This window comes from Acomys minous (assembly GCF_964271855.1).
Source record: "Acomys minous genome assembly, chromosome: 13".
Lineage (NCBI taxonomy): Eukaryota > Metazoa > Chordata > Mammalia > Rodentia > Muridae > Acomys > Acomys minous.
In genome coordinates this window covers 70,711,221-70,739,047 of record NC_140495.1, presented here as the reverse complement: position 1 = coordinate 70,739,047, position 27,827 = coordinate 70,711,221, and the positions used below count along the sequence as shown (strand labels likewise).

At 41.3% G+C, this 27,827-nt stretch overlaps 1 protein-coding gene across 29 annotated transcripts in view; it reads left to right on the top strand.

Annotated features, from left to right (window-relative positions):
* The window catches only part of RIMS1 (regulating synaptic membrane exocytosis 1), a 487,053-nt gene that overhangs the window by 254,716 nt on the left and 204,510 nt on the right, over positions 1–27,827 (top strand). For all 29 annotated transcript variants that reach the window (XM_084753104.1, XM_084753101.1, XM_084753098.1 and 26 more), the window contains 2 exons: positions 11,890–12,230; positions 15,914–16,752. In XM_084753104.1, the coding sequence (XP_084609230.1) occupies positions 11,890–12,230; positions 15,914–16,752 (1,180 nt within the window). The remainder of the gene's footprint in view (positions 1–11,889; positions 12,231–15,913; positions 16,753–27,827) is intronic.

Sequence of the window (27,827 nt, the reverse complement as noted above, 5' to 3'; positions counted from 1 at the left end):
CTGGATCCTTCTACTTTGCCATTCTCCCATGCTTCTCTCATCTAGAGTCCCACTAGAATGTCCTCCCCTCTGTCTCAGTTTCCTGGTAAGTGAAGACTTTCGTGGGACATGCCCCTTGGGCTAATATGCAGATATAAGTGAATATATACCATTTGAGTCTTTCTGCTTCTGGGTTAACTCACTCATTATGATCATTTCTAGCTCAATCCATTTATCCACAAATTTCGGGAATTCCTTGTTTTTAATAGCTGAATAGTATTCTATAGTGTATATGTACCACAGTTTCTTTATCCATTCTTCTATTGAGGGACACTTAGGCTGTTTCCATGTTCTGGCTATTATGAATAAGGCTGCTATGAACATGGTTGAGCAAATTTTCTTGTTGTGTGCTGGAGCATCTTCTGGGTATATTCCAAGGAGTGGAATAACTGGGTCTTGAGGAAGCCCTATTCCCAGTTTTCTGAGATAGCACCAGATAGATTTCCAAAGTGGTTGTACTAGTTTGCATTCCCACCAGCAATAAAGGAGTGTTCCTCTCTCCCCACATCCTTGCCAGCATGTGGTGTCGCTTGAATTTTTGATCTTAGCCATTCTGATGGGTGTAAGATGGAATCTCAGAGTTGTTTTGATTTGCATTTCCCTGATGATTAAGGAGGTTGAGCATTTCTTTAAGTGTTTCTCAGCCATTTGATATTCCTCTGTTGAGAATTCTCTGGTTAGTTCCATTCCCCATTTCTCAATTGGGTTATTTGGTTTGGTGGTGTTTAATTTCTTAAGTTCTTTATATATTTTGGATATTAGACCTTTGTCAGATGTAGGCTTGGTGAAGATCTTTTCCCAGTCTGTAGGCTGTCGCTTTGTTCTCTTGACAGTGTCTCCTGCCTTACAGAAGCTTCTCAGCCTCATGAGGTCCCATTTATTAATTGTTGACATTAATGTCTGGGCTGTTGATGTTCTGTTCAGGAAGTTGTCTCCTGTGCCAATATGTTCCAGGCTCTTCCCCACTTTTTCTTCTAAGTGACTTAGTGTCTCTGGTTTTATGTTGAGGTCTTTAATCCACTTGGATTTGAGTTTTGTACAAGGTGACAAATATGGGTCCAGTTGCATTTTTTTACACATAGACATCCAGTTATACCAGCACCATTTGTTGAAGATGCTATCCCTTTTCCATCGAATGAATTTTGCTTCTTTGTCAAAAATCAAGTGATCATATGTGTGTGGATTCATATCTGGGACTTCGATTTGATTCCACTGATCAATCAGCCTGTTGCTGTGCCAGTACCATGCTGTTTTAATTACTATTGCTTTATAGTACAGTTTGAGATCAGGTATGGAGACTCCTCCAGAGCACCTTTTATTGTACAAGATTGTTTTAGCTATTCTGGGTTTTTTGTTTTTCCATATGAAGTTCAGAATTGAACTTTCAATGTCTTTAAAAAATTGTGTAGGTATTTTGATAGGGATTGCATTGAATCTGTAGATTGCTTTTGGTAGGAAGGCCATTTTTATTATGTTAATTCTCTCGATCCATGAGCAAGGAAGATCATTCCATCTTCTCATGTCATCTTCAATCTCTTTCTTTAGGGTTTTGAAATTTTTTTCAAACAAGTCCTTCACTTGCTTAGTTAGAGTAACTCCTAAGTACTTTATATTGCTTGTTGCTAATGTGAAGGGTGTAGTTTTCCTAATTTCTTCCTCTGCAAGCTTGTCATTTGTGTATAGGAAGGCTACAGGCTTTTTTGAGTTAATTTTGTATCCAGCCAATTTGCTGAAGGTGTTTATCAGCTGTAGGACTTCTCTGGTGGAATTTTGAGGGTCACTTATGTAGACTATCATATCATCTGCAAATAGGGATAAGTTGACTTCCTCCTTTCCCATTTGAATACCCTTGATCTCCTTTTGTTGTCTTATTGCTTTGGCTAGAACTTCGAATACTATATTGAAGAGATATGGAGAGAGTGGGCAGCCTTGTCTTGTTCCTGATTTTAGAGGAATTTACTTGAGTATCTCACCATTTACTTTGATTTTGGCTATTGGCTTCCTATATATAGCCTTTATTATGTTGAGGAAAGTTCCTTGTATTCTAGATCTCTCTAAAACTTTAAACATGAATGGGTGTTGGATTTTATCAAATGCTTTCTCTGCATCTAAAGAGATGATCATGTGGTTTTTTATTTTCAGTTTGTTTATATGGTGGATTACATTGATGGATTTCCATATATTAAACCATCCCTGCATGCCTGGAATGAAGCCTACTTGGTCATGATGAATGATATCTTTGATGTGCTCTTGTATTCGTTTTGCAAGTATTTTATTTAGTATTTTTGCATCGATGTTCATAAGAGAAATTGGTCTGAAATTCTCTTTCTTTGTTGAGTCTTTGTGAGGTTTAGGTATCAATGAGACTATGGCCTCATAGAAAGAATTTGGTAATGTTCCATCCCTTTCTATCTTTTGGAGTAGCTTGAAGAGTATCGGTATTAGCTCGCCCTTGAAGGTCTGGTAGAATTCTGCACTGAAACCATCTGGCCCTGGTCTTTTTTTGGTTGGGAGACTATCAATAATTACTTCAATTTCTGTAGGGGAAATAGGACTATTTAGCTTGTTTATCTGTTCTTCACTCAACTTTGGCAAGTGAAATTGATCAAGAAAATCGTCCATTTCCCTTAGATTTTCAAATTTTGTGGCATATATGCCTTCAAAGTAGGATCTTATGATTTTTTGTATTTCTTCAGTGTCTGTTGTTATGCCTCCCTTTTCATTTCTGATTTTGTTGATTTCAATACTGTCTCTCTGCCTTTTAGTTAGTTTGGCTAATGGTCTGTCTATCTTGTTGACTTTCTCAAAGAACCAGCTCTTGGTTTTGTTGATTCTTTGGACTGTTTTCTTAGTATCTAATTTGTTAATTTCACCCCTGAGTTTGATTATTTCCAGACGTCTACTCCTTTTGGGTGTTTCTGCTTCTTTTTTTCTAGGGCTTCCAGTTGTGTCGTTAAGGTGCTTATGTGCGATGCTTCCAATTTCTTTTTAAAGGCACTTAGTGCTATGAATTTTCCTCTTAGCACTGCTTTCAATGTATCCCACAAGTTTGGGTATGTTGTTCCTTCATTTTCATTGAATTTCAGAAACTCCTTGATTTCTTTCTTTATTTCTTCCCTGACCCAGGTGTCATTTAGCAGAGAGTTGTTTAGTTTCCACATACGTGTAGGCTTTTTGTTATTTCTGTTGTTGTTGAATTGCAGCCTAAGCCCATGATGATCTGATAGGATACAAGGTATTATTTCAATCCTCTTGTATCTGTTGAGGCTTTCTTTGTGAACTACGATGTGATCAATTTTGGAGAAGGTTCCATGGGGTGCAGAGAAGAAGGTATATTTTTTCTTGTTTGGGTGAAAGGTTCTATAGATGTCTGTTAGATCCATTTGACCCATGGCATTGGTTAATGATGTTATTTCTCGGCTTAGTTTCTGTTTCAATGACTTGTCCTTCAGTGAGAGTGGGTTGTTGAAGTCTCCCACTATTATTGTGTGGGGATCGATGTGTGGTGGAAGCCTTTTTAGCAGATCTTTTACAAATGTGGGTGCACTTGTATTGGGAGTATAGATGTTCAGGATTGTGATGTCATATTGGTTGACTTTACCTTTGATGAGTATGAAGTGTCCGTCCTCATCCCTTTTGATTAATCTTGGTTGAAAGTCTATTTTGTTCGATATTAAAATGGCTATGCCTGCTTGCTTCTTGTGACCATTTGCTTGGAATATTTTTTTCCTACCTTTTATCTTGAGGTAATGCCTATCATTATGGGTGAGATGTGTTTCTTGAATGCAGAAGAATGTTGGATCCTGTTTATGCACCCATTCAGTTAGTCCGTGTCTTTTTATTGGAGAATTGAGACCATTGATGTTGAGAGATATTAATGACCAGTTACTGTTAAGAGTCTTAATTTTGATGTTGGTTCCAGTCGAGCGTTTGTGTAGTTGTGTTTTTGCCATGGTATAGTTATCTATTTCCTGAGTAGTTTTGGTTGTAGCTTGACCCTTTGGGGTGGAGTTTTCCTTCTAGTAATTTCTGTAAAGCTGGATTTGTGGATAGGTACTGTTTGAATTTGGTTTTGTCATGGAATATTTTGTTTTCTCCATCAATGGTTATTGATAGTTTTGCTGGGTAAAGTAGTCTGGCCTGGCATCTGTGGCCTCCTAGGGTTTGCAGGATCTCTGTCCAGGCCCTTCTGGCTTTGATGGTCTCTGCTGAGAAGTCGGGTGTAATTCTGATAGATTTGCCATTAAATGTTATTTGGCCCTTTTCCCTTGCAGCTTTTAATATTTTTTCTTTGTTCTGTATGTTTTATGTTTTGATTATTATGTGACGGGCAGTTTTTCTTTTCTGGTCAATTCTATTTGGTGTTCTGTATGCCTCTTGTATGTTTATAGGCATCTCTTTCTTTAGATAGGGGAAATTTTCTTCTATGATTTTGTTGAGAAGAGTTTCTGGGCCTTGGAGTCTGATATCTTCTCTTTCTTCAATGCCTATTATCCTCAGATTTCTTCTTTTCATGGTGTCCTTAATTTCTTGGATGTTTTGTGTCAGGAGTTTTCCAGATTTGGCATTTTCTTTAATGGTTGCTTCAAGATCTGTGATTGTATCTTCTAGACTTGAGATTCGTTCTTCCATCTCTTGGATTCTGATAGAAAAGCTCAGCACTGTGTCATTCGCCTTCTTCTCTGAGGCCTCACGTTCTCGTTTTTCTTCTGTCTGTGTGTTTATCATTGAATCCATTTTCATCTTCATATCTTGAACAGATTTTTTTATTTCTTTCATCTGGTTGTTTATATTTTCCTGAAAATTTTCCAGTTCCACTCTATGTGCTTCTTTTATGTCTCGCACCTGCTTGGCTGCACCTTCCTGCATCTGATTTCGAATTTTATTTGTTTCCTCCATTATCATCCTCATTACCAAGGATTTGAGGTCACTTTCTTCCGTTGTATTTGAGTTCTCTGGGTTGTTTTCTTTGGGATAGCTGGAAACTGGAGACGCCATGTTGTTTTGGGGTTTTTTGCGTATGCTTTTACGCTGTCCTTTAGACATCTTGCCCTCTCTGTTTTTGTTGGGTAACTTCCAGAGGTGGGTGGAGGGAGTCCAATGATAGATTCACTTGTTTTCTCATGATTTCCGTAGGCTGGAAGCCCTGATACTTCACTGGTGTAGATGGCAGGCGGTTAGCCCTGTCGTTTTGGGCTCTCACAGCCAGTGATCCTCAGCTCCCCTTTGCTGTGGGTCCTGCAATTGTTCTGGGTCTCTGAATGAGTGTTGGATCAGGCCAAGGTATCCACAGCCTTTTGGGTCCCCTGCCAAGTCCAGCCAGGGATACTGGGCCCGAACCACGCATCGAGCTCAGCTAGATTCTCAGGGCCTGAACCATCTGCCACAGTAGGAGACCTGGGACTGCACTGAGCAAGTGCCTAGGGTGGAACTGAGTGCTCTGCCCAGCTTGCGTCACAGCAGAGAAACTGCGGCTGCACTGAGCTGGTGCCTAGGGTGGAAGTGAGCGCTCCACCCAGCCTGTGTCACAGCAGGAGAACTGCGACTGCGCTGAGCAAGCACCTAGGGTGGAACTGAGCACTCTGCCCAGCTTTCGTCACAGCAGGAAAACTGCGGTTGCTCTGATCTGGAGCCTAGGGTGGGAGTGAGCCTTCCGCCCAGCCTGTGTCACAGCATGGGAGCTGTGCCTCGGGCAGAATTGCTTGCTGAGCTGAGCCAGCTTCTCCATGGCACAGCTCACTGAGCAAACCCAGGACTCTGGGGCTGAACTGTCTGCTGAGTCCAGATTGGGTCTCAAGGCACCACACGACCCAAATCCTGTCCAGACTCCCCTCACCCACAGCAACTCCCACCGTCTACCACACCAATCGCCTCCACTGGAAGGCTCTGAGCTGCAAACCTCAGCCACCGCCGCTGGTGCTGCTGGTGCCGCTGGTGACACTGCTGTCTCTGCCACTGCTGCTCTGATCTGAGAAAGTATGCACTCCTCCCGTGTGCAGGGGCAAGCAGGTCCTCTGCACCCTGATCCCTCCGAACCATGGAGCACTTCTGCTGCCATGGTGTGGTGACCTTGGTGTTTCTGGCTCAGAAATCTGTGCAATTCCCTGAATTGTTCACTGGAGCTTTCAAACACGGTCCACACTGCTCGCCGCCATCTTGGATCCGCTGACTGAACTCTTAAGAAGGCAGGCAGAGCCTTGGGCCTGGTAGTGGAGTTCAGGGAATAGCCGACTGTTTACTTCAGCTGGCTGGGTATACCTGAGGACCTGCAGGCACAGATGTTCCTCTGATGGCTGTGTCCCATGTCGGCAAGAGAATGGCTGAAAGGGCTCGAAGCTGGCTGGTCTTGGTGACCCGCAAACCTGGATGACCCTGCGACTAGCAGGTTTCCTCCAGAGGGGAAGTTATGTAGCTTTGTGGCCTGTGTCCCCTGGCAGTCAGGAGAAAGGCTGCCACTTTATTTATTTACTTATGTATTTATTATGTGTGTTAGGGTTGGTACTTGCTAGTTTTGTGTAGTGGTGTAGTTGTGGGAGTGAAAGGAAAATTTGCTGAACTTATTCTGCCTTATGGGTCTTGGGGATCTAACTCAGGTCATCATCGGAGTTCTCAGCTAGCACCTTAAGCCATTGTGAGATCTCACCAGCCTCATGAAACCATTTAAATTATTGTTATTCCAATTTTGCAAATGAGAAAGCTGAAACACAGAGCAATACAACCTGTATTAGGATGTTCAGGGAGGAGACTGGGAGGTGATCCAGGCATACCTCTGGGCTTGCTTCCTTCCCTGTCACTCATGATAACATTGTTGCCTCTTAAGTTTTATGATCTCCATAGATTCAGGATAATGTAAATTTTAGATGTTTACAGAGGCAGAAGCAGAACTGCATTAAAGACACTTGCAGACATTTCACAGCAATAGTCTTGACCTGTTTAAAACCAAGTTAAAATGATATAGTCTTTGAATCTTTTTAATGTAATGTAATTAGCATGATAAAATTGGTAGGTGTACATACATGCTTGTGCTTCCATGGAACAAAGTAATGGTCTGTGTATCTTGCCCCATGACTTTAAAAGTAATTATAGTACATAACCATTAAAATAACCATGACAGCTAATTATCAGTCATGTGGAGACTGTGAGCATCATAGGAAACATTAGTGCAACTTCCTGATTCTTCCGCCAAAATATCAATGGTGATCAATCAAAGGAAAAAAATACAAACAAACAACAACAAAAAACAAAACAAAACAAAACAAAAAAACCACAGCCATCTCTGTGGTGAGTGAAACTAAAGGTGAGCCTGTACATACAATACAAGTTAAGGTACAAATGAATTTTAAGTTCAGAGGATGATAGAGTGGATATTATTCTACTTTGATTTTGTCCCTCATCTTGTTCCAGCCACAGAAGCTGCCCTTTCAAGCATGCAGATTGCCGTGTTCTAAAATTGATTCCCCCTTTTTAAAGGCTTAATTTCATTTTATGGATGTAAGCCTTTTGGCTGCACGCATTTCTAGTTCAATCCATTTGTCCACAAATTTTGGGATTTCCTTGTTTTTAATATCTAAGTAGTATTCCATAGTATAAATGTACCACAGTTTCTTTATCCATTCTTCTACTGAGGGATACTTAGACTGTTTCCATGTTCTGGCTATTATGAATAAGGCTGCTATGAACATGGTTGAGCAAATTTTCTTGTTGTGTGCTGGAGCATCTTCTGGGTATATTCCAAGGAGTGGAATAGCTGGGTCTTGAGGAAGCCCTATTCCCAGTTTTCTGAGAAAGTGCCAGATAGATTTTCAAAGTGGTTGTACAAGTTTGCATTCCCTCCAGCAATGAAGGGGTGTTCCTCTGTTTCCACATCCTTGCCAGCATGTGATGTCACTTAATTTTTGATCTTAGCCAGTCTGATGGGTGTAAGATAGAATCTCAGAGTCATTTGATTTGCATTTCCCTGATGACTAAGGAGGTTGAGCATTCCTCTGTTGAAAATTCTCTGTTTAGTTCTTAGCCCTATTTCTCAATTGGGTTGTTTGGTTTGGTGGTGCTCAATTTCTTGAGTTCTTTATATATTTTGGATATTAGACCTTTGTCAGATGAAGGGTTGGTGAAGATCTTTTCCCAGTCTGTAGGCTGTCGCTTTGTTCTCTTGACAGTGTCTCCTGCCTTACAGAAACTTCCCAATCTCATGAGGTCCCATTTATTAATTGTTGTCCTTAAGGCCCGGGCTGTTAGTGATTTGCAGGTATTTTAAATTGCATATAAAATTAAACCAAATGCTCTTGGTGAGTAAGTGAAATTGAAAGTGTTCTTTTCATTAAAAAGAAACACTCTAAATTATATTTTTATCATTAGTTTACCCATATTAATGTGTAAACATTCTCAAAGGGAGAAAATAAACTTATGAAAATAGAACAGTAAGACAGCAACAGATTTGGAAAATATATCCCCATTCCCAGGGAAACAAAAACCAAGAAAAGAATCACTCATTCCCATCTATTAATATTCCATCATTCATCATTTCCTACTATATGATTTATTTTTTTCAACATAGTGAAATGTTGGCTTGATAATGTATCCCCAGTTTCTTCCTGATTTAATTCTTCACAGAAAGAATGGGGGCATGTAAATAATTCAGCAATGTAAAGAAAATTCAGCAACTTTTGTTCAGATTTTCAAAATGGTAGGGTGATATTTTTAAGTACCATATTAAAGTAAATGGCAAAAATACAAAAATACACATTTTAAGTCTACAAACATTTTTGACTACAATAAATAATCCAACTAGATTTTTATAAGCAAAATGTTTCTATTAACATAGTATTTTCAGACATTATTGTTGTGAAATAACTCAGTAATAAATACATGTAAGAATGTTATGGGATGCAAGAACTTGGGCCTGATGTGCTTTGGCCTCCTCGAACTGTCAGCAGCTGTGATTTCCTGAAGGAGACATGTACAAGGTTGTGCCCCTCTTTCATGAAAGGGAGTGCATCAGGAGGTCCTATCACTACACCAAAGACTAATAGACATTTCATGGGTGCTGGGGGTGAATTCACAAGACCCTGCCCCACCTGCAAGGTTTCCTAGGTATAGTTGACAGTTACTGGGAGAGGAAAGCATTCCCTTCCGGGTTGGAGTTGCCCTTGGGTTGAGCATGCTCCTTTAGGTAACCCTTCACCCATCTCCTGTAAGTAACCTCAATTACACGTGTTCCATTAGCTTGCCTCGCGTGGAATTTTTTCTTTGTTTTGCCACCAGTGCCTCGTGTGGGGTATTCTCTTGCCAGGAAGAGTTCACATATCTGTGATCACCTCATGACATGGCAAATGTAATGACTTTTCCACACCTGAACATCTTTATAGTTCTACTGTGCATGTAGTTTTATCTATGAGATTCCTTATCTGTGCAGTAAGAAGTTTTGAAATTTGTGTTATTTAGGTAAATTTCATCAGAAGCCATGTTACATCACAAAGATCTCTCATTCCACTTTGTACTTGATTGCTAAACGTCTGGACTAAGCTAACTATTACACAGGCATTGCTTATTTTAGATTTGCTTGAAACACATCCCAAGACACTCAATGAGGACATATTCCTGCATGGTATGATTTTTAAAAGTGTGTGTCTATGTGTGCATGTGTGTGCGTGTGTACATGTGTGTGTGTGTACGTGTGTGTGTGTGTGTGTGTGTGTGTGTGTGTGTGTGCTAAAGTTTTTGGTTTGGGATAGGAAAGTCTTATGATCTCCTATAAGAAGAGATCTGGTACAGATGTCTCTGCAAACCACATTTTTATTACTTATAATGCCAGACAAATTTAATTAAAAATTGCAATTCAAAATGAAAATCCTAACTGCACATAATTGTGTTGTGCCTTAGAATCTGGATCCCTTTGTACATGGATGTCATGTTTCATATGAAATATATGACTTTTTTGTTTTAATCTTATATATTTCTATGTATCTAATACATACAAGTAATATCTTTTTATATTAAAAATATTATATGAATAATGTATGTAACCAAAATCAGAGATTGAGAGCTACTGTCGTATTAAAAACATCATAGAATTATGTATGAAACAGTATTTTAAAATTATCATCTAAAATATGGATATTACTTGTCCAGCAATTATGACTTGCTTATCATTGAAAATTACTTTAAATGGATTATAAAACTTAATTTAAATACATATTTTATTGTTCAGTGTATTCAAAATCTGAACTTCTCCCAAATCTATTCATTGCTTTTTATTGACCAATTTTTAATGCTTAAATATAAAAGAATAAACAAAATTATAATAGCATTTCCAGAAATTATTCAGATATCTAATGAAAATTATGCTTTCTCCCTATTTCTGTCAGCATTGCTACTTTCCTTTGTGCCATTTTATTTAACTTAAGGTCATTTTGAAAACCGCAATAATGGTAAATATTTATATTCTGTGTTTTTAAAGGATGTGTGATTTTTTTTCTCTAAACATGGCTTTGCGATGTTTTATTTGGGAAAAAAAGTGGCCCATTCTTAATGATTGGCGGTGAATTCCTTATTATATGTCTAAAATACCCTGACCTAGAATTTACTTAGTTCATGGAAAGTGAGAATATTTTCTATTAGTTTTCTTGAACCACCTAGTATTAGGTCTTATAGGTGTCAGCGAAGAGGGCAATCAGCTTAGGCAACCCCTTCCCCATTCTGAGAGTCAGGCAGAGGCCAGTCAGAAATTGTCTTAGAGTCCTGGTTCTTCCGTATGTCCTTTTTAATGTTATTCTTAATTTGCTTGTAGAATCAGGGCTTCAGAGCAACTTTAATTATGTGGATTAAGAAGATGAGGATACAGGGCCCCCTAAACAGTTTCACTTTGGCTTCTGTTTTAAATCAGAATTACAGTGTATTCTAACTACTTTGGTATGGGCTTATGCAATGAACTGTTCACCTGATTTTATGTCACATATTCAGAGGGAAGGCTCCTTCCTAAGTACGCCACCATCTCTCTTTGTCTTAGTGCTGCTCATTGCTCATATTCTTCATTATTTTTAATTAGGACTGGTTGTTGTTACTATATTAATTTTAAATGTCATTAAGAGTAGCGAATTATATGCTTATCTTAATTGGTATTTCATTATTTATCAACATGTATGTTACTGAATCTTCTAAAATGGTTTTCCTAAGAAATTTTACATTCTGTTGTGACGTATTAATAAATCCAGCCTCAGATGCCTTGCTTTAGTAAATATGTACATGAAAAATCATACCGTGTGTACCATAAAATAAGCTTGAGGATAATGAGCTGCTGAGAACAAAAGAGGAAATATACAAGCTGGCCTTTCCTTTCCTTTTGCTCTGGACCTTTATTTATGTGCATAACTTTCATGAATGGCTTGAATAATAGATGGTGCGGAGAAGACAGACGTCTATACAATCCTCTGAGATACCAAAGTTGATGCATGGAAATATTGATTTTAGAGCTCTTTACAACAATTTCTGATCAATTATCTGCCTCACCTAGAGCACTTACCCTAACAGATGGTTTAATGAAGCATCAGAGTCAATTATACAAAATATGACAGAGAAATTGTAAAATGAAATTCAGAATTATTAAATTAATGATAAGTGCGAAAACTCTGCTTGCTCAGAGGCATTCCTTAAGGCCAGACAGTGATATATTTGACTGTGAGTTGTCTAAAAGATACATTTAGAAGGTACACATAAAGATGAAGATGTTCTTTTCTTTTTTTGTTTTTTTTTGAAGATGTTATTTTCATACAATAAATTTTACTATACTAAAGTGAAGTGTTTTTTAAACAATGGAGAAAGTTTATGCTGCTCTTTCTCTTCTCCAAATAGGTTATGTGGGTATGCAATTTATGTCGAAAGCAACAAGAGATTCTAACGAAGTCGGGAGCATGGTTTTTTGGAAGTGGCCCTCAGCAGCCCAGTCAAGATGGCACTCTGAGCGACACAGGTACAGGTGCTGGATCGGAGGTGCCAAGAGAAAAGAAAGCAAGGCTCCAAGAGCGATCAAGGTCTCAGACGCCCTTGAGTACAGCAGCTGTCTCTTCCCAGGACACTGCTTCCCCTGGTGCACCACTGGACAGGAGCAAAGGGGCTGAGCCCTCACAGCAAGCTTTGGGACCTGAACAGAAGCAGGCGTCATCAAGGTCGAGAAGCGAGCCACCAAGGGAAAGGTAACAAACAATCCAGGCACACCGTGAACAAAGGCTGAGGGCTTGCTGTGCTGTTGAGAGCCCAGCATCTACTTGGAGGAGTATGTGGAAGTATTGTACTTCTTAGGGCCCGTATTCAAGGCAGTAACTGGCCTGAGATTTTTTTTTTTTGTCAGCTTCTAAAAGGTGTCATTTCATAAGAGATCTGTGTTGGGACACTTGACTTTCACATCTTGCATAGACTCCAGTGAAAGCTAAGCCAATTGTTTGAGTTACAAACTTCCAACCTTGAGCTGAGAAAAGCCCCCGGAAACACTGTGTATTTGTAGAATGAGCACTGGGGTGAAAAGTGTGGCCTTCAAGAGTACAATGCAGAACCTGACCTATTGAAAGGCATGGTGGGACATCAGAGCCTCCGTTTTTGAGTTCGTTTCTTTTAAGCTGCACTCCGAAAGCAACGAGAAATTCATCACGTGAAGTGAGAGATGGTGTTGTGGCTATCTGTAGGCATGTGGCCGTTCTGTTTGGTGTCTTTTCTAAAGGATGCCACGGGTTAGAGTGCAAGCAGTAAAGGAAGAGTAGGTGGGAGGTAACTGGCAAGGCAGTAAGGAAAGGAATTAACTTTCATTGGTTTTATCCTAGGCATAGTGGAAAGCCACCAAAGGTGTTAAGCAGGGGATAGTATGATCAGATAAGGTACATCAAATGTTTTAAACACCCGTTCATTTATTTGAGTTGATGCTGTCCACTAGAAGAGAGAGACATCAAAGGTGATTTGTGAGTGTTTTCACGAGGCTCCTCATATGTGAGGCCTGAGTGATGGGACCTGGTCTAAGTTTGATTGCTGTTGTTTGTGTAACTCTTATTTATGTCATGAGGTAAGGGATCGTTTCCATCCATGGTGACTTCTAAGGAAAGAGGGCCTGGATTACAGTCCTGATTCTGCCATGTGATAACACACTTTGCAGGGGCATGCCAGGTAGTAAAGGGAACCTCAAGGTCCCAGGCCACATGTGGTTGTCTACCTAAGTGAATATGTCTGTGACTTCAGCCAGCACTCATCAAACAGTCTCTATAATTAAACTCAGTGGCAGGAACCAGAAGGTGCAGAGATGATGAGAGCGTAACCCTTTTCTCACACTATGGGGAAACAATATCCCAGGGAAGACAGACACCTAGGCAACTGGTCAGAATGCCGATTGATTTGATCAATGCAAGAAAACACATATAGTATTTTGGGAGCTCTAGAAACAATAGATATGGCTTTTGAACTAAGCGTTGTAAGATTCCCAGATGGTAGAGAGGAGACAGGCAAGAGCTGGAGAGAACATGAGTATGTGAAGAATTGTGTTGAGAGAGGATATTGTAGAGACAACAGAATGGAGCTCACCTGATGGCAAAATGTTGTGTGTTAGGAAACAAAAAATATTAAAGATGCAGTTTGGGAGTGAGCAGAAGATGGTAGCTTTAAGCATGACAAAGATGATAGAGCTGTAACGTTGTTGTTGTTGTTTTTTAAAAAAGGAAAAAACCAAGTTTGGCTTATGGTGAAAACCTATGTAAAATGCCAAGGGGTTCAGAGGCATGCTGACGCTTTCACAACAACATGATCACTGATAGAAGTAGTGGCCTATGAATAGAAGATGGAGACTTGGGTGGAGGAGGGGCAGGTGTCACTGTGGACTTGGGCAGCCTTGGAGAAGCAAGATCCAACAGGATGGTGGTTTGTTTTCCATTCCTGAAGATTTATTTATTTATTTTTTGGCCATATTTTGAGCATTGATCTGAATGGAGTAGGGTAAACAGAACAACTAAAGGCAGAAATGAGAAAAAGTATCATTAGTTGGGCCCTAAAACCAGAATGGAGAATCTTACCATTTACATAAAACTCAATCTTCCTTAAAGCACCTTCAGGGATGGGATTCTTTTAAAGTTTCTACGGACTCTGCTTGGTAAGCAATAATTACAACACCACCAGAAAAGTAAACTGATTCAATATAAGCTTCTAGCAAGTGCAACTAAGCATTAAAACCCAATGAAGTATTTGCATATAATATAGTCCTGGCATCTTAGAAAACTGTAATAACTATGCTACTAATTGTAGAGCCCTTCTAGTGGACAAGTGCACGCCCACACCTTCAGGCCCATGTCCTCTTCATTTTGAAGTGATGCCATGATATACATACATCAAATAGAACTTGCCACTTGTTCCCTTTCTGTCTTCAGTAATCAATCTCTCTGTCTCTCTGTCTCTGTCTCTCTGTCTCTGTCTCTCTGTCTCTCTCTCTCTCTCTCTTTCTCCCTCCCTCCCTCCTTTCCTCCCTCCTAGCCTATCCCACCAAGTATCTGAGCAACTACACTTCACTAATCCACAATAGAAACTACAAATTCTCCCTCCCTATTTTGTAGACACACACACACACACACACACACACATATACACACACACACACACACACACACACACACACACACACACACACGTAAGTAAATATTGTTGCCCCTGAAGAGGATTCCCCACGGTCCTCAGAATTCCAAAGCAAGCCTGGAGTTGTCTCCATTTTCACTGCACATTAGAGTAAGTCCAGAAGGCTTAGCCAAGGCCAAAATATTTTTCAGAAACTTCTGTTTATAATCTCAGGGACTTGCCAGGCCAGGGATGTCGTATGGAGAACCACTGAAGGGGGCACTGAAGCATATACTTTTACAGGATTCAAAAACCTGCGAAACCCTTTTCCTTTATCTGTGCCTTGGAAAAGCATATAAAGAAAGAAAAAAGCAACCTAGTTTCTTCTTTGGGGCTCTATTTGGAAACAAAGTGGAATGAAAGAAGAGTGAGAATAAATAGCAGCTTTAAAAGTTGCATTATGTTGGCCAGGTGCTTTGATCCCAGCACTGGGGAGGCAGAGGCAGGCAGATCGCTGTGAGTTCAAGGCCAGGCTGGTCTACAAAGTGAGTCCAGGATAGCCAAGAGTAACACAGAGAAACTCTGTCTTAAAAAACAAAACAAAACAACAACAACAACAACGTTGCATTATGTCTGCCTGGCATGCACAGAGCCTTGGCTTTCAGTCCCAGGACTGTAACAAATAAATAAACAATCACATACATATCAGTATTTCTATCAAAATTACTTGAGAAAGTTAAAATCAATTTCTGATTCAGGCTTGGGTACACATCATCAAGTCAGGATGAGTCTGCGCTACCAGAGTTGCTCCTAGATTTGATTTCTAAAACGAGCGCACACACAATTCTAAATGTCTCATTGATGATCAAGAATTGTACAGATGCAATATTCCTGTGTGCAATATACATATGTGAAAAATGCATTTGATCTCGTAGTGATGTATGCTTATCTTTAGATCTTACATTATTAGTGTCCGTATTATTTCTGCCTGAAACATTTTAAGTCACAAGGAAATGTAATTGTAAGACGTGCCTATTGAATTGAATTAATACTGTTTTTTAAAATTTATATACAAACTTTTAAAAGTGAAATTAAGTTTTTGATTCTACTGTAATGCAAAGCACATTTAAATCTTAGCCACTACATAAATTTAACTTGGTTCTTTACTTCAAATTTTAATTTGACATGGGATTCTAAGCAATTATATGAAATAATCGATTTAGGTCTTGAATGCTAAGACACGAATGGTTCTGTGAGTGCTGTTTAAATTTGATCAACTGTTCCTTGTGCATCACAGGAAGAAGGGCCCTGGGCTTTCGGAACAGAATGGCAAGGCAGGCCTGAAGAGCGAGCGCAAACGCGTGCCCAAGTCCGCGGTGCAACCCGGGGAAGGGACCTTGGAAGAGCGGGAGCGGAAGGAAAGGCGGGAAACCCGAAGGTTGGAGAAGGGGCGCTCCCAGGATTACCCGGACCGGCCTGAGAAACGAGAGGATGGCAGGGTGGCGGAGCATGAGAAGCAGAGGAAAGAGGAGGAGTACCAGACCAGGTACCGCAGCGACCCGAACCTGGCTCGCTACCCTGTGAAGCCGCAGCCTGAGGAGCAGCAGATGCGCATGCACGCCCGAGTGTCCCGCGCGAGGCACGAGCGGCGCCACAGCGACGTGGCACTCCCGCACACCGAGGCTGCCGCCGCGCCGGCCGAGGCCACGGCGGGCAAGCGCGCGCCGGCCACCGCCAGGGCCTCTCCGCCAGAGTCCCCCCGCGCGCGCGCGCCCGCCGCCCAGCCTCCCGCCGAGCACGGCCCGCCGGCGCCACGACCAGCCCCCGGCCCCGCAGAGCCACCCGAGCCGCGCGCCCCCGAGCCGCTCCGTAAGCAGGGCCGCCTGGACCCGGGCTCGGCGGTGCTCCTGCGCAAGGCCAAGCGCGAGAAGGCGGAAAGCATGTTGCGGAACGACTCGCTGAGCTCCGACCAGTCCGAGTCTGTGCGGCCGTCCCCGCCCAAGCCTCACCGGTCCAAGCGGGGAGGCAAGAGGCGACAAATGTCAGTGAGCAGCTCGGAGGAGGAGGGCGTGTCCACGCCAGAGTACACTAGCTGTGAGGACGTGGAGCTGGAGAGCGAGAGCGTGAGCGAGAAAGGTGAGCCAGGCTCAGAGGTGGAGATGCGCGCGGATGCTTGCCTTGGAGATGCTGGGCTGGGGTACCACTGTGCCAGGCGCACCTGTGCCTGAGAGATGTGCCAGGATGCCCTCCGCGGAGATGCTGCGCTCCTAGGTCCCTGTGTACCCAATGCACATGCGCCTTCATCCCCTCTTCAGACAGGTCTGTGAGCCTGCACCTAGAGGTGCTTGGCCCAGGGTGGACAGATGCCCACTGGCTTTTAAGGTCCACGTGCTGAGGTCACAGATGCAGGTGAAGGTGTTTGTGTTCCGGGCTTAGGGGTGGGCACCTAGAGCACTCTCTGGTAGAGATGCAGGTTGTGGAAGGTTGTACTTTTGTATGCATTTAACACAATCCCACAGCCAGCTCCTGTTTTGAGTGACAAGAGTTTCTTGCTAATTTTGCTTCCTGTCATTCCAGGAAGTAAGTCTTGAAGTTAGTATTTTGGGATGCATTTGTGGGGAAATACTGTATTTTCTGGAAAACTGAACTGTGGAGTGTTTACACCATAAACAAACGACTATATACATATGTGTGTGTATATATATTTAAAACGTTCTTTTTACATATTCTATTCCCAAAGGTAACATCGCTCGATTTCTGATGGACCCTTCTTGAAATTTGTGAATAGGTTCTCAATAATCATTTAGGGGGGTTACATATTTATGTATAGCATAGTAACATGTAAAGCATGAAGTTCATATTCCAAAGTAACCGAGACAGTATGGTAGGCTTTTCTTTCTAAATAGCTATTTTACAGTCTTATAGTCCTGTATAACTCTTTAGCATTAAATTAACTGAAGTTAAATAACGTAACCGTTAGTCCCTTAATCTCACCAGGCACATTTCAAGAGCTAAAAAAAAAAAAAAGTCTATTAAAAAGTGCTGGTCTAGCAAACGCTTGGATTGAAAATTAAAATTGCATGTTTCTCTTTTGGGTGGGCGGATATTCACATATCCGCATGCTGTTCATTCATATAAAGCTGACTGCAGTCCTAACTTTGGTGGTGACTATCTTCCTTTTGATAGTGCTGGGGTTCCTGTGTGTTTGTTAATGTATTTGTACTTGGGTAGGGGCATTCTTTTAGGTTTTCCCCTCCCTTCATTTATAACTTCTAGATGCAAACTATATTATCTACTAAATAAATAGATTTTTATTTAAAGTACGTTTTTCTTTTCTAATTGTCCAGCTACAAACTTCTTGTGCCTGGATCCTCTACATGCTTGGTACCTCTCAGTGTCCACGCAGTGTGGAGCTCTATACCGCATACACGATCTCCTTGTACCTTTAGGGTTACTGCAAACCAGCTTGAAACAGTCGCATTTAAGATGGATTTCTTTCTTTTAGCTTACATTCACGTGACATCTCTTTGTAAGCTGCATGCTGACTACAGGCTTTTATAGTCAATTGATGAATAGACGATAGCAAATGCACTTGATTTTTTTTTCCCCTGAAGGAGTATAGTCAGTGTTAACTACATAAATGCATGCATTTGACTGGGATGTGGATAACTATTGGTTGGGGGAGTGAGTATACGTGCATATTTTCCTTAAAGAAAAGAACCACAGCAAATATTAACCAGTTTATGCTACACATCAGGACGGGTGTGGGTCTTGGTAATCACCCCCACGTTATTTACAGTAGCGGGAGATGATCTAAGGAAGCCTGACTAGCTGCGTGGACGATAGGATGCAGGGCATAGCATGGTGTGTGTGTGTGTGTGTGTGTGTGTGTGTGTGTGTGTGTGTGTGTGTGTATGTGTAGGTCTTTACTTCTCCAGGCAGCCTTTGCTGGCACTTCAGGGACCTCTTAGGACAGACATAACTCCTATTCTGGGAAGTCAGGAGCATTATAAATCTGAACTTAATCTCATTTTCAAGGGAAATCTTTGAATTCCCCAGGATCAAAGTTCTCCTCTGATATTTTAATCCTAAATTAATCTTTACAAAATGAAGTATTAAATCTAGTATAAATAACCTTTTAGTAATGGGATGTAGACATGTTCCTACTCAAAATATACTTATAAATGCTACCGCATCCCACAATCCTTTAAGGGCTGTTTTGGCTTCCGTAACAATCTGAAGTACCCTGTGACCACACAAACGACTTAACCTTCATGTGACTTCATTTTCTTATTGGCATGAGCATCCAACTTGTAAAGTTGTTGAATGAAAGATGATGCATATGTATCAGACCCAGATGTTAAATTAGCATTCCTCCCGTCTTGATTTTGCCTGTGATGTCAGCCCCACAGACATCTGTGTCAGGTTTTTTTTCCCTTTCTTTTGTCACAATGACAAGTACCCGAGAGAAGAAACTTGAAAAGAGGAAAGATGAAATTTGGCTCTCAGGTTCAGAGATGTCTTCTTTGGTGGGCGGGCTCAATCTTTTGAGTCTACAGTGAGCAGAACATTATGACTGAGGGGACATGCTGCAGAGGCTGCTCACCTCATGGTGGCAGGAAGCAGAGAGCAATAGAAAGGGATTAGCACCAAGGGACATCTTTCCAGGGCATCTCTCCAGTGAGCTATTTCCTCTACAAAGAACCTACACACCATAATAATTTCTGTCATATCTTGATAATAATGTTGAATAACAAATCAACCAGCACATTAGTTGCTGAGGCCTATTCCTCATAATCCACCAACCACTTCCCCAAAGGCTGATTCGGAGCCATGTCATATTTAGAACCAGGCTTTTAACATGTGAGCTTCAGAGGGATATGGTGGCTCATGTCTGTAATCTTAAAACCAAGAAGCTGAGGCAGGAGAATTGCCACAGATATGATGCCAGCCTGAGCATGAGGTAAACTGTGACAGTATCTAAAGTTGTAGTGACTGTGAGGTAATTACCTGTGTCTGAATGCACAGAGAAGGAAAAGCAAGCTGCTTTGTATGTCAGAGCCGCAGTATGATAAGCTGGGGAAGTGAGATCTCTGTAGAGGTTTCTTGGGGAGCTGTGGATGCCAAGGTACACATTTCAGAGTCAGGGCAAGCTGACTACCGTAGTATATGATCTAAAGGGGCAGTGGGAAACAAAGTTGCAGTTGATAGTATCTAGGGTAATGGCTTGTCCAGTTGGTTAATTTCACAATTAAGAGAAACATTTAATATAAAATCTAGTATATTGTGACTACCTAATACATTGCCATATTTATCCACTGACATTATTGCTTCTGTATAACCAAACTCCGTTGGCCTTCTAGTTTTTAGCAAGTGTATGGTTAGCACATTCTATGGATATACTAAAATTAATAATAGCATTTAGTTCCCCTTCTCTTATAGAGTTTACATTCCTGTGAGAACACGAGCAATAAATAATTATAGTTGGCTGTGGTGACACATGGCTGTTGTCTTGGCACTTGGGAGGTGGAGGCTGAAGAATTGTGAGTTGGAGGCTAGCTAAGTCTATATAGAGAGTGCATGGCTCACCAGTGCTGCACAGTGAGACCCACTGTCACAAAAGAACAACCCAAACAAGGTTTGGGTATGTAGGTCACTGCCTACCATGCTGGGTTGACCTGCAGCACTGTAATAATGATAAGTGTGCAATATAATATATTTCCATCTCATTCTTTCCTCCCCAAACCTCTTCTACATTCCTCCCACCGATCAACCCAAGTTCATGCTGTCACTCTGTCTGTCTGTCTCTGTTTCTCCCTCTCCTTCTTTTCCCTCCCACTCTCAAGAATTAGTAATCAATGCAAACAAAAATCAACAGAACAAAACCAACCCAAAATGTAACACAAGAATCATGGAGTCCATTTTATGCTGGCCAACTACGCTAGGGCACACGGCCTACCCTGGAGTCTGGTTGACATATCCAGTGATACTCCATGGAGAAAACTAATTTTCTATTTTCTGGAAGGTATCACAGGCAAATAGTTTCTTGGTTAGGGGGTGGGCCTTCACGTCCACTTCCGCTTTGCAGTACTGGAATTTTGTCTGGGTGTGCATGCTCTCACAGTCACAGTCTCTGTGGAGTACACATGCGTATCAGCCCTGTTTTGTCTGGAAGATGTTCTTCCTTGTAGTCATCCACCACCTCTGGCTCAGAGAATTTTGTATCTTTCATTCGGCCTGGTTCCCTGAGCCCTGGCTGATGGGCTTCAATAGAGACAGCCCATTTTGATCAGAGTACCCCAAGGTATCTAAATGCTCACATGCTGCCAAATAGAACAAGTTATACAGCTTATGGATATTAAACAAGATAACTATTTCTACACAGAATAGAGGGGACAAATAGTAAACTTAATCTTGATTACTAGATGACTCTTAAATTTAAATGAAATGTGCAATATACATTTGTGAAGAGGTCTGTGGGTGAAGAGAGCCCAAGGTGGTGCCATCCTGAGAAAAGAAAGAATTAGAGCCAGTTTGGGGATGAAGAAAAACAACTACTTTGTTCCAAGGTATTGAGTCACTTATTCTAGCAAGGAAATTGCTATAGAAAACCTAAGTCAGGGCTTGGAGGAAGTCACTTGATCTCATCTTCACATTAGTTTGAACAATACTATGTAAATTCTTTAGTCCTTTGAAAGTGTGTGTGTGTGCGCGCGCACACGCGTGCGCACTTACTTTTCTATTTTATGTATTTCTGTATTGTTTTTTTAAAAGTGTAATTTATTCTTTAATTTGGCTTATTAAGTTAAACATGGATGGTGTGCCCATAGGATGGTAACTGGACAGCTGGGAAAAAAATTGACATGAGCATTAACACCCAGGAATTTAACTTGTCTGTTTTCCGTTACCTTTGGTATTAGAAATGACACAGAAAATGGAAAGGAGACCTGAGTTTGGCTTTGATGAGGGAATGATAATTACGATTCTTCCTTGTAACCCTATCAGTGAGTGGTGAGGGATTTCAGGTGCAGATTGCTTTGGTTAGAGGACAGAGAGAGACTAGAGAGGTCACTGAGAGAAAGTTTAAGACATGAGAGATGGAGACCCACAGTTGAGATATAATGGGCCTCAGCTGTTTGGTCATATGTGAAATGTAAATATTTGGAAGAGATTGAAACACCATAGTCCTCTCTCTCCCTTTCCCTCTGCCTCTGCTTCTCTGTTGCTGTCTGTCTCTCTCTCTCTCTCTCTCTATCTCTGTCTCTATCTCTGTCTTTCTTTCTTGTGTAACATGATTCCTAATTTCTAATAATATTTTTTAAATGTGTGAATTGTAAAGAAAGCTAGACTTTTAATTTCAGATCTGCCAGATATATAAGTGACCAAAAATCTTCTTTACTCTAAAATAGGAGTGATGAATATAAATAAATTCTATAAAAAGGAAACTCAATAAAAAGGATAGAATTCAAATCTTTACATCTAAGCTAATTATATCTCATAATATTTCTTTCCAAATTAGGGTACAGCTAGGAATATTAGTCATTTAGCAACATCTGAGATAAGTTTCTGTTCTTGACTCGGGAAAAACTAAACTAACATCTGCACTACATCCTTAAAAATAATCCCACAATATTTGCATGTGATATGTGATAGCTGTATTGATATAGAACATCTTAAAAATAAGTAACTACGGTCATTTGAAGGGGATATATTTGTGCTTCAGAGTCCATTCAGAAAAATATTTACTATTGAAGATTTCACTGTCACCTGTTTTTATCTCAGTCAGGGTTTCTTCAGAATCCTTGTAAAATGCAGAATCATACTGCAGTGTTCTGACCCATTTTACCCAGTGAATGAAAACGTCCTTAGTTTTGGTTCAATTTAGCAGAATCACAAGATCTCAGTAGCAAAGGACACTCTCCTTTCACACCCTCCTGGAGGGAGAAGGGAGCGTGGGTGTGCAGAGCTTCCCGGTTACCTGCCCTTGAGGCCTCCTCTTTGTCCTAGCTCATCAAGCATAGAACACATCTTGTTTTTAGCACCAGCCTAAGGTTCTTAGAAGTGTTTATTGTCAGCCCAACTGCTTGTCCAGCTTGTCCATGGGCCAGTGTGGCTGTCTTGCTTCTAGTGGATTTATGAGACCAGGTCTGGGATTTGAACCTTGCTCTGGTTATTAGACATGACCCTACACTGGTGGAGTTGGGTCTGATTCTGTTCAAGGACCTTTACCTGACATTTTGTTTGTAGCCTACCATCCATGCACGGGGTCCAGAGGCTCTGTAGCTTTTTTTTTTATGTCAGGAAGTGATGGGAGTTACCATATTAGAAATTCAAATATACCTGATGTATTGGTCTCTGTATATCACGTGACAGTTCTGATTCCCTGTCGGTCTTGACTTGATGTTTATTGCCACTGACCATGTTCTTTGCATGCCCTGCTTTATCAACTTCCTGCCTATTGGCTTGTTGTTCATTTGTTTTTTTGTTTTTTTCAAAGCAACTCTTACATTCCAACTGGCGTATACAAATTTATTTTGAGAAAAACAATGGTTGCCCTACACAAGATGAGATCATGATCGCATTGGTTCCCTAAGACTATACATAAGTACCCGTGGTGTAAACCACAGGTTTTTCTCACAGTTTTGGAGGCAAGAAGTCCAGGTGTAGGTACTGGTAGAGCCAGTTTCTTTGTGGTGCCTGAAGGTAGAATCTTCTGGGCTATGCTTGGCTCTCTCTTTCCTGTGTTTTTATGTCATCTTTCCTCAGTGTGTATCTGTGCCTGCATTTCCTTTTTTTCCTAAGGACACTAGTTTCACATGATAGGACTCCTCCATGATGGCTGTCCCCATTTTATTTACTCTCCGCCTTAAAGACCCCCTAAGTTAGTGGCATTTACACTCTTGGTCGGTGTCTGTGGAGAATGACAGAACCTTGACAAAAAGGGTGAGGAGTTATTTCACCTAAAGGTATCAGCGGTTCCATTCAGCCTATAACCCTCAGGTCTGATCTGTGGATTCTGGACCCAAGACGAGAGAGAACTCGATAGCATGCATATGGAGCTGTGGCTGCTCAGTTGCTGGCAACCAGCAAGGGATGGAGAAGGAAAGACATGAAGGATGAGGGTGGGTGACTGTTTCTATGACAGAAGTTTTCCTAAACTCCTATATTCCGTATTAGTCACTTGCTCATGGGATAGTGTCCCCCAAATTCAAGACAGGTCTTCTCCCTTAGTTAATCCTCAGCAAATACCCTCAGAAGCACACCTGGTTGTCTAAGTGCTAAAGCCAGAGATGCCTCAATCCAGGTGACAACATTTGATTGATACTCAAACATATTTTCTTAAACCATAACAGTTTACCACTTGCCCCCAAATAATCCATGTCCATCTCATAATACCAAAGTAAAGATGGATTATCTCCAAGAGTTCCCATATTCTTTGTTTTTACTACTGATGATGATGATTGTGGTGGTGGTGGTGGTGGTGATGATGATGATGATGATGATGATGATGATGGTGATGTGATGATGGTGGTGGTGATGATGATGCAATATATACATATATATGTGTGTGTGTGTGTGTGTGTGTGTGTGTGTGTGTGTGTGTATGTGTGTGTATCTGCCATGGCTAGCATGTGGAGGTCACAGCACAACTTTGGGGAATGACTTCTCTCCTTCTTCATTTATGTGAGTTCCAAGTATTGAACTCAGCCGACAACTTTATGTGGTAAGTGCCTTCACTACGTGGTCCATCTCACTAGCCTCAAGTCCTCATATTTTTACCAGTTCATACATTACTCCAATGTTGAAATTCGAGGTCTCCTCTCATAAGAAAGGCAAATGTGTGTGAGGCACTCTAAAACTCAAGAGAAGCTACATAGCGGCAGTGTCCAACGGCATGGAGTGTGTGTTTCCAACCAAAAACGGAGTAATCATTTTCTGTTTGAGCCAGTGTTATAGTTTGGCCATGAAATGTTTCCCCATAGACTCATACAGTTTCATACTTGGTCCCAAACAATAAAGCTTTTTCATGAGGTTATTGAACCTTTGGGACTGTGGACTCTCTAGGAGTAAGTAGATCACTGAGGGTGGCCTTCAAAGACTACAGTTGCTCTGGTTCTACCTTGAACTGTCTCTGTTTCCCTTCCACACCATATGAGAAGCTAGTGGTGTAAAATCTTCCTGCCACAGACTGAGCTACGACCACTGCTGACCGACCCCATGAACCAAAATGGTTCTTTTCTTCTTTAAATTACTTCTGCCAGGTATTTTATCACAGGGCTGTAAAAGAAACTTACACTGTGAGGCTTCTTCACTGTGACCAAATAGTGGACATAACCTTAGGATAGAACTCTTTATTGTGGCTCACAGTTTGAGAAGTTTTGGGTTACGGTTAGCATGATTTTTTTACTCTATACCAGAGGCAAGGGTGGACACTGAGGAGGTAGGGGCACATAGTAAAAGGTGCTTCATGGAAGGGTCGGAGGGTAGAATCAATTGATTGATCCACCAAAGGAGAGATCTGATAGTTTTTCTAATTTTCCTTTCTGTATTCATATTAAATCAATAGTATGACTCCCCATACTCGGTACATATCAGTCTAAACAGGTTCAAAATCAAGGGCAATTATCACAGTATAATGCTCAATTTTTTCATTAATAAGTCTCATGTTCATTTAGAAAAACATGTGGCTGGGAAAAGGATAAAAAAAAAAAACAACTCAAATTATGGTTGGGGAATAGAAGAAAGAGTGTAAAGATCCAGGTGTCCTCTAGAACTTCAACCCAACACTTGGATGTCATTTTCCAACGGGGTAGCAGAAGGAAATTCTGCCTAGGATGGCTTTCTAGTGCTTGAAACTTACCGAATAGGATTGAGGAGCAGAAGAGTGACCTTGAAAAGGCTTGAAACTGGCTTACAAAGATGGCCCAGTAGTTAACATGCTGGTCTTGCAGATGACACCCATTCAGGTCCCAGCCCACATGCCTAGTGCCTGTAAAAGCCTGTAACTCCGTGAGAGCTGATGCTGTCTTCTGGCTTTCATGGGAACATCACATATTCATGTCCCTTGTCCTCAACACACACACATGCACCCCTTCCCCCAACACACATGTGCACCTCTTCCCCCAACACACATATGTACCCATTCCCCAATACACATGTGCACCCCTTTCTCCAACATATACACACACATGCACCTCTTCCCCCAACAAACACACATGCACCGCTTCCCCCAACACACACATGCATCCCTTTCCCAAACACACCCACATGCACCCCCTCCCCACAACAGACATGCACACACACCTTCCCCCAACACACACACATATGCTACCTTTCCCCCAACACACTCACACATGCACCCCTTCCCCTCACATGCTTCCCTTACCCCAACACAAACATGCACCCCTTTTCCCAACACACATACACACATATACACACACGTGAGTGCACGCGCACCTCTTCCTCCAACACACACACACGCACCCCTTCCCCCAAGACACTCACATGCACCCCTTTCCCCCAACATTAATACACACACACACACACACATTATATATAAAATCCTTTAAATTTTGGGGAGAAGAAACTTTTAAGTTATCCAACTTTGATGTAATAATTGGAAAAACCCAGAGACCTGTCCATTGCAGTTGTGGTTGTTGTTCCGAAAACTTATCTCTCCAGTTCGTTTGGAGACGAAGCAGACATCTGAACTGTCAGTCCTTCATCTTCCCCCCTTAGCCTGAGCCTGCCTATCTTGAGGCTTGCCTTTCCTGGCCTGCGCTTGCTAACTGATCAGCAGTCCTTTCCTGACTTCCACGGTTGTCACCGCCTTCTCTGTCTCACATTCTTGACAGCACTCTGCCCCTGAAAATGCCCTCCAAGGCTAGGGCTTAGATTTCACTTCCTCTTCTTGAAAGCTCACTGATCTCTCTTGAAGTCTCTAGCCTTGTTTTTAACGCTGTTTTTATTTCTCTGTGGCTGTTTGTGTTTCGAGAGGGAACCACATCACGAGCTTGAGCAGAGGGCGCTTCGTTTCTCTGCTCACGTTCGGTTTGGCTGACGCGACAGCTTAAACTTGCTTACATAGAAGTACAGTTGCCAGTGATAAATTCATTTTAACTTAGAGAGGTGAAACTTGAATAACGAGAAAACATACACTAAAGTAATACGGTAGATATCTGAGTGTGAAGACACTAATTTTTCCTACCTTTTAATTCTTGATGCATCCCTCCAGTTTATTGATTTAATGCATCTGGAAAAAGTACTGCCATCAGTAAGTACCATTAGGCTGATTGAGAGCAAATTAAATTTGGGGGTGTTGCTCAGTAGGGGGATCATCTGCCTAGCATGTGGGAAACTTTCTTATTTCAGAATTGGGTTTCTTTATTTTCTAACTTGGATATCAAAATTTTTTGAACTATGAAGAAGGAACGAGCTGCCATTAATATTTACCCACTGAAAGTTTTAATGCAATAGAAAACTTAGCTACCCATAGGTAAATTTATAGCATGCATTATAGAATAGAACTGCTCTTAGGATTAAGAAGGATGTAAAGTGACTTAACATCAAAAATAACACTAAATCACACAACTGAGCATGGTAGCTGGGTGGCAGGAAAGGAAGTTGGCATAATAGCCCTAAAAGAATAAGAAACAGACATTAGATTTAGGAATTGCAGGGAATTAGTTATTTGAGAAATTACGAATTACAGTGGAGACTCAGGACCTTTAGGAAGGCTCATTAAATTAAAGGTGTAAGACCGTGTTTTTTAGTAAATGGGGAGTTGAATTTATGGTGGGAATTGCTCAAATTCAAGTAAACCTGGTGTTTATGACTTCACTTAAGGCTCATTTTCCCCTCTCAAGCACTGCTGTCTCATTTCCTGACCTCTTCTGGTACCTTCTCCTTCCTAAATATTCATATATGGAAATCCAAAGCTGAGCTCTACACATGGAGAGAATACGCAGTGTTTGTCTTTCTGACCCCATGTCACCTTATTTAAAATTATATTTACAGCCCTGCTATTATGACTGCCTACACCTCTCTTTTTCTAACTTTATTTCTCTTCTCGGTAGACTATGGCATGTATTAATTCTTCCGGTGAAATGCTAGGGATAGTAAAATGCCATCCATCAATTATCAGCTCTTAAGTGATGGTGTCTTAAAGTACATAGTTGGTGGTTTAATTCTTTCCTGTACTACATCACAAA